This window comes from Triticum urartu, chromosome 1 (assembly GCF_003073215.2).
Source record: "Triticum urartu cultivar G1812 chromosome 1, Tu2.1, whole genome shotgun sequence".
NCBI lineage: Eukaryota > Viridiplantae > Streptophyta > Magnoliopsida > Poales > Poaceae > Triticum > Triticum urartu.
The window spans coordinates 119,547,373-119,555,392 of NC_053022.1; the positions used below are offsets into that span (position 1 = coordinate 119,547,373).

Here is an 8,020-nt window from a genome sequence, read left to right on the forward strand (position 1 = left end):
ATGGTATAGCCCTGGGCGCTGGGAACGTCTCCATGATCCTCACAAGTCTTCATGAAAATTCTCCGAAAACATTATCGTGGCGACAATTTTGAAAACTGCCGTCGTGGAAACACTTTTGTTCTCCTACGCGTGAAGCTCCGGGGTCCTTTGTATTACTTTTATCGAATAAATAACGAGGTTTGACACGTAGGTCATTAAAGATGACAATCCCTTGGCTCCGGCCATCATGTCGTAGTATGACATGCAGGTCACTTAACATTAAAAATATAACCATCTCATATATAAACTCATTTCAGGACGAAGGTTATACCACATCACATGCAACCTACAAAACCAAGTTAGATGTCCTCTACGGTTTGACAAATCTTAATTACGTGGATTCTAGGATTTTCGGACAACACTAGCTACATAAGTCCACCATTAAGGCAATAATTCTTGTTGCTAGATTAACTTTCACGGTATGTGAGGAAAGAGACATAATTAAAAATCTCTAGCCCCATACTAAACTTCGTTAGTACGCATGACCCCCTAGAAGATCGACCTCTCCATAGATTGCAAGCATACGGTCTTCACGATCCGGCAGCGCTTCGCTGTCCGGAGCTAATCGTTGCCGAAGAATTAGATGGAGGGGTTTAGAACCACACTTGGCTTCTAATTATGAGGATTAGAGGATCTAGATCTATCTCTAATTAGATCAACTAGGATCAACTAGAACTAGAACTAGAGAACTAGAGTAGGCTACAAAAACGTGTGTATCAAAAGTGCCAAAAGCCTGTAGTATATATAGGTTGAAGAGGGGAGAGGGGGCACACACAAGGGGGAAGTTTCCCCCTTGCATCGGCCATGGGGAGGGGTAATCCCTCCCCAATTCGGCTTCCCCTCTCTCCTTTCCATGAGAAAGCGGGGGCGCCACCACTATTGTGCCCTTGTGGCCCAATTCTCCATCCATCACTTGGCCTTTTAAGGCTCGTTGATATTTAATTAAATATGCCTCCTAACTATTATTAGAGCCTTTTATTATTAATTTAACATCTCCAAAAACATTTTTCACCTATATATTATTTATCAGTAATACTCGGTATTGGCCGATAAACTTTGAAACCCTTCCGGTGACTCCGAAAAGCTTTCGGTTCCTCTCGAAACTATTTCGAATATTAATGAAACAATTTCATAAAAGTTCCACATAACTCCTATCCTACTAACAGACAGCAGATCGTGATTAGCTTAAGCTTGTGACCCTGTAGGTTCGGTAAAACATAGACATGAACAAAACCCCTTTCGTTCAATGACCGATAGCAGAACCATGGACATCCATATCGATCCCTATGAGTACAGAATGACATTCGAGTGAACCTTTGTTTATCATGTGCTATCCCCTTTGCTTCGTAATACTTTACAAAACCCGGGGTGAGATATATCGATATCCTCTTGAGTCATACACATGCTCACTATACCGTTCTCCTCATTATCGGTTTTATTCTTCTTTCTCGTTGACATGTTCCAACATCCCCGTGACATAGTCACCTGTGTAGGGCCAAAGGATTATGGATGTCATAACACCGAGAGGGCCATAAGAATATCTCTCCATCGTCGGAGGAGCAAAATCCCACTCTTGAGCTATCTAATCCCTTATCAAACTTTCCGATGAACCTGTAAGTTGTCTTGTGATCACCGTGTTACAGATGACATTGGTACAATCCCAAAGTTCATCGTACGATAAGAAGTGACTACAATACTCTCATGGTCTAAGGAACTAAATCACACATTAAAACTCAGTGTTATAACAATTGATTTCTGACGATTGTATCCCAAAGTATAACAAACAAGTTTGGGTCGATTCCATACGGTCGTTCTTCTAAAGCATGCTCCCAAAAAAATTTAGGGCTATCGTTACACTTCACGATATCCTAAGATCCGGAAAACGGGATCACCAACAACATTTGTGCTAGTCTTAGAGGCAAGACTAGGAATCTTATTTTATCGTTTATCATTCCGCACATGCATATGAGTTTTCCACTGAATCGCACAATCCAAGATCATAGTAGTTATATCATAGGATATAAACTTCTAATTATGAATATGGAAATTTATATATACAATATTATTGCCTCTAGGGCATATCTCTAACAATGGCTAGGGCCGTGAGTGGCCTAAGTGGTGGCGTGAGGCGCCCCTAGGCCGTTATACCATCAACTATAATAATTTTAGAACATGAGTTAAAGATTGCACCTTGTGGATTGCTTTATTACATAATTTATATCATCCATGCAATATCTCGATATCCATCCCCATGCCTATGTTTTATGTCGTCGCTTGCTCTCTTCAAGCAAATTGATAGTTGGCAGTTGTTGGTTATTCTTCTGCTTTCTTACTTATAGTAAAACATACTCCCCTTAGTTCACTCCATTGTCATTGCTATTAATAAATGCTTTGAGCAATACTTGTTTTCAGGTGTGGTTGAATTGACATCTCAACCTCTAAAGCTTAGAAGTATTCTTTCTGTTCCACTGTGCTGAATATATATATATATTAGAGTTGTATACTTCTCAATGAAGACTTTTGTAATCTCTTGCACTTGGGGATATGAAAGAGCAAGTTCAAGATAAGCACCCGGAGAATTATATGGTTGAAGCTTGCCATCCATCTAGTAATAGTGTACATGTGAAAATGTGTTCAAGTGAAGGCTTCCCACATTGGAGTATGGGGGGAACTTGATAGTCTTCTTGAAGTTTTCATGATCAAGATAAGGATTGTGACTTGAGAGAAACATGAACGCCATCATCGAGATCAAGTGGGATGAGCAATGAAAAGGATTGCATATGCTAGACTTTCCTAGTTACTGGTCTCAAGGTGCTTGGAGGGAGACCGTATTATAAGTTTCTAAAGTTTTGATAACCACATGACAAAGAGGGGCTACTAGATGTATAGTTTAACCACATCATACATAGAGTGCTCAAAGGTGTTAATATTTTGCATCCTCCATGTTTTGTTAACGTTGGGCGGCTCTTTTGTGAGGACCTAGATATTATTATTAGCTTTCAAATCTGTCCTAGATCATTGAGAACATAGTTTGTACAAGAAAGTACTGACATTTTCTGTGCATGTCTATCTAAAGTGTCCGAGGATTTGACATCGCAGTTTTGTGGTTGCTCTGTCTCAGGGTATCGAGTGGTCGACCTATGGGCCGGAACACCCAGATCATCTGGATTAGTGCGAAAATTCTGGAGTGAGCAGATCTAATGGGCGCCTGTTTATAGGGTCTTCTTCTCCAACAACATGGTGCAGGGTGCTTTTGGGCCTGTTTTTTTTCATTCTTGCGAGCTCTAACCTCCTCCCTCGAAGCCCTAACTTTCACTAAATGTACTTGCTATTATTTATATATGTTGTCATTTATAAAAAAACTGAAGGATAAATCTTCTATATCTAAATAGTTAGCCCTTACTAACATATTTCTCTCAAAATGCAAGTATGCCACCTGATCATTCAACATGCATAAGAAAAGGCCCATGCGAGCATGCAACTTGCGTATTAAAAATCCACTTCAACATGCAATCATGCTTGCATGTAAACCATTCTGTTATGTTATTTACATTTAATTTTTATATACTTTCAAAATCTATTATTTTAAATATTCATGTTACATATCACCAAAACTTCATTGGCAAAATATTCCCGTAACAATGAGCGGAGCATCATCTGGTAGTCAAAAACTACTCAACCGCAAATATTATAATCTGCCACAATACCAAATGTTGCAAAAAAAAAAGACAAGGCCCATTTGAATTTGTGTACCCCAACGATTTCATCCAAGAAAAAAGACCAACCCCATTTGAATTCCTTTACTGTTTGAAGAAAAAAAATAGAATTGGCCGGTACGCAAAGCCCGGCACTCATTTCCCTTTTTCCCATTTCGAATCCCTGCATTGCATCGGCCTCACCTGATCTTTCGCTGTCTCGGCTCAACTTGCGCCGTGTTATAAAAAAGAAAAAGAGGTCAACTTGCGTCGGCCAATACGCAACACCGAGACGATAACAAGAATCTACAGTAGCTCCCTCCCGTCATCATTCATTTCTTCCCGCAAAACCCAAGATTCCGCAGGTCATTAATTAGATATTGGTCCATCAACGACACCATGGCATGAGATGAGATGAGAAGGCGGCCATGGTGACAACTGCTGGAGACGCTGGAGCATGTGAAGAGCCGACCGTGGAAGGCGGCGTCGTCGGACATGTTGCGGTCGACGTCGACAGGTCGGCGGTGACGGCTGATCGGCAGGGGCAGGTTGGAACCGGGAGCGGCTGCAGAATTTGCCAGCTTGAGGACGGCGACCTGCCGGCGGAGAGCGGGAGCGGGCAGTTGGTAAACCTCGGCTGCGGCTGCCGAGGCGAGATCGCGTCGGCGCACCGGCGGTGCGCCGAGGCATGGTTCTCCGTGAGGGGCAACAGGTATTGATACTCCCATCTCTTGTGTGCTTAAAAATGCTTATACGCACTCTCTTTTTTTCAATCATCTTCTTCTTTGGTCACCTCTCGGCTCCTCAATTCAACCTCTCGCCTCCGCGTTGCCACCGCACCGGCCCGTCATGTCCGATGGTTGCCGCACCTGGCTAACACCCTCGCCGTCGATTCGCAAGACCTCATGGAACCCAGTCGATTACATTTTCTTTCCTAGAAAAGAGTAGTGGTATTAGACACAAAGCACGAAAATTTGAGGGAAACGCTCAACCTGAAATTCTAGGATTAGAAAGGAGCTCAAGACGCTTTGAATGCGTCAAACTCTGAAGAATAGTTTTTGTGCCGGTCAACATTAGAGCTTTCTCAGTTAGGGAGGATGACTGAAGTGCATATTATACGGACGGGCATAAGTAATGACAATCATGGTATGGAATCTCTCACTGTGGTGAGGAAAAAGAATAAAGTTGCGCAACCACTAAGCTGGTAGAACTATGGCATTTTCATACGAGCTCAACAGCGAACGCGCATCATGTGACTATTACCTCAATTATTGCAACCACTTGCTAGGTGGGTCATACGTATGAGGTGCAAATTGGAGATCTTCGATTGTGAAGTCCCATCCAAGGTTGATGATACTGCCTGTAGATTTCTTTCGCTGTCGTTGCCCTTGAGAATTCCATCCTCATCCAAGGTTTCAAAACGTTTATTTATTTATTTATTGGTCTAATAGCAGTGTACTTTAGAATTAAGGCGCTTGCCCAGCCTTGAAATGAGGCTTCTCAACGCGGACCCCCAAATGAAGATGCTCCATATAAATAAAGATGGAATGAAAATGATCACGTGATCAATGACAGATGGGGCTCACATCTCAGCTGCCACCTCAGCTGGTCAAAGTTTTGTTTTATGCTTGGTCTTTGCCGTGTCAGCTGACAGGTGAGGCCAACCCGTCGGTTTCCCTGATTTTGCAAGAAAATCACACGGTCGGTGATCTTCATTATTCGTTAAACGCATATATGGTGTTTCCTCGTGCCCTGACCGTAAAGTGGTACTAAGTTGTTACCCTGACCCCAAATATGATAATTTTGAGTAAATACCTCTGAAAGAACACTCAAATTCGATCGATGGAGGCATCATAACAAGAAATAGATCGGGGCATCTTCTTCCCCGTATCGTTGCAGATCATCGGCGAGGATTAATCGTCCAGTGGGGGCGTCTCTCGCCGGAATTGATGTGGCGCATGGAGCTTGATGAGTCGGCTAAAGATAATTGGCATCCTCACGACAACATAATTTATTATAAAAAACATTTGATTTATCATAGTTAAAAATCTGACATCAAAGATAATGGCTACACGACCTAACCTAGCAGCAGCGCCGCTGCCAGCTGCTTCCTCCCTTCCTCTCCCCTTCGTCGCCCCCCACACGGGCGACCGAGGGGCCCCAACCTTAGCCGCCGGTCACTTCTCCCATCACTCCCCTCCGTCACCGCTGGAGGAAGACGTCGGGCTAGGCCCGGGCGGCTGACGATGGTGGCGGAGGAGCCTCTCCTTCTCTCGCGCGAGGGTGGCCCGGGGCACCCGAGCGAGCAGAAGTGCTCCTTGGATCTGAGCCTTCGCGGCGGCGGATGGCCGCGGCATTGCGGCACCTCGGATCGGCGGCGGCGTGGAGGGCTTTGGTGGACTGGTCGGCTGCGGGCGTGGTTGACCCTCCGGTCAGATCTGATCTAGCCAGAGTGGCTTGCTCGCTCCGCGGCGGTGGAGATCGGTGGTGGTCTGTGCGCACGATGAGAGATGGATGTTCGTCTAGCGGATCCGGGTGAAAACCTTGTTCTCGGCTTGTTGCCAAGACCGGCGATGGCGGCACTCTTTTGTGTCGTTGCCTTCTTGAAGGCATCGCCGTGGAGAAGCTCCAGACCTCTGTCCGTTACCTCTGGGGGAAACCCTAAATTAGTAGATCGGATGACGTGGCACTCTAGTGTCGTTTTCCCCTTGGGGGCGTCATTCTTGGAGGTGTACAAGGGCTCGAGGGATCAGTGGACGGCTTTTTTGGTGGAGCGGTGCTTCATCTTACTCATTGATGGCAGCGGATCTCGACGGCGTGGCGCAGTGGAGACTCGGTGTCCGATGCGCGGAGATGGACTCGCGTAGGAGGAGGACGTTGTTTGGCGTCATGATAGCGTCGATGGCGGAGAGGCCTAGCAAGGTCGGTGCGTTAGTTTCTGCTCTGAAGATGAATTGGTGGAAGACGGCGGCGACGACATGTGAGAGTGCGTCGAACCGGTTTGTACCCAAACCTAGTATGTGGCTCGATGGGGCCTCCGGCTTTAGATGTTATGCTTTGGTGTGATGTCTGTTTGGTATTAGGCTCGAATTATCGACACCCCTTCTTCAAGTGGATAGGAGTAGTGACAGTTGTTGCTAAGACAGTGGATTCAGACTACCTGATGTATTACTTTGTAAGGTTCTTGTGAATAATTAATAAAATTGTTGCATGCATCGTTCAGATGCTGAGACCGAGGATAATCCTCTTTAAAAAAACAAATTTCCAATATTATTGTTGGTTTTTGGTGTTTGTTGTAGCCTTGCCTACTGTGAGCATCGGCAGAGTTGTCAATGTTTTATTAGCTTTCCGGGGTTTTGCCACATCTCACAAGAAAAAAAAAGTGTGTTTCTCAATGCTCCCGCCGGCTACTTAGAGAAAACTAAAAAATCACTAGAAAAATACTTCTTTCGGTCCTTTTTATTATGCATATAAGATTTTTTTAAAGTCAAACTTTATAAGTTTAATCATATTTATATAAAAAAACATTAACATCTATAATATTAAATCTATATAATATATTCCTTGCAAAAAGAATCTATATAATATAAAAATTAAATTCATGACGCATCTAATGACATTGGTCCAGAGTACTCTGTACTACTCCCTCCGTTCCTAAATATTTGTCTTTCTAAAGATTTCAAATGGTCATCACATACGGATGTATATAGACATATTTTAGAGTGTAGATTCACTCATTTTATTCCGTATGTAGTCACCATTTCAAACCTCTAGAAAGACAAATATTTAGAAACGGAGGAAGTAGTATACTCTGGAATGAGCGAGTATAATTGTAATGATGCCGACAAATATATACCAGGACCAATGTCGTAACGTCAGCAAAAAAGAAAAGGACAACCTATTAGCATCATTTTTATTTGATTAATGGATTGGCCTAAAAAGGAGTTGAATGCAGGCGGTGCGAGATCTGCGGCGAGAACGCGGCGAACATCACTGGATGGGGCGGCGGCGGCAAGGAGTTCATGCGACAGTGGCATGGGATGGCGAGCGTGGATGGAGGAGGCTCATCCAAGGCCAGGGGTCTTTGCAGAACTCAGTCATTCTGCAATTTCTTGCTTGCGTGTTTGATCATTGTATTAATCTCGTCGTGGTTCTTTCATAATCGTATGGTTTGAGATGTTTCAAGCCTCGAAAGTGTATCACATACTACTACGGCGTTGCATATCTTGCGTGACGAGGCCGGAGGAAGGACTTTAATTGAGATCTTTCTTTAGTGATGCCGGGAA

The 8,020-nt window shown here is 43.9% G+C and overlaps 1 protein-coding gene across 1 annotated transcript; it reads left to right on the forward strand.

The window, feature by feature from the left end:
- The first annotated feature begins 3,986 nt into the window (after positions 1 to 3,986).
- On the forward strand, positions 3,987 to 8,020 carry LOC125551201. The gene is made up of 2 exons (XM_048714362.1): positions 3,987 to 4,446; positions 7,690 to 8,020. The coding sequence occupies exons 1-2, from the start codon at positions 4,163 to 4,165 to the stop codon at positions 7,907 to 7,909; spliced, it is 504 nt and encodes a 167-aa protein (XP_048570319.1). The 5' UTR covers positions 3,987 to 4,162; the 3' UTR covers positions 7,910 to 8,020.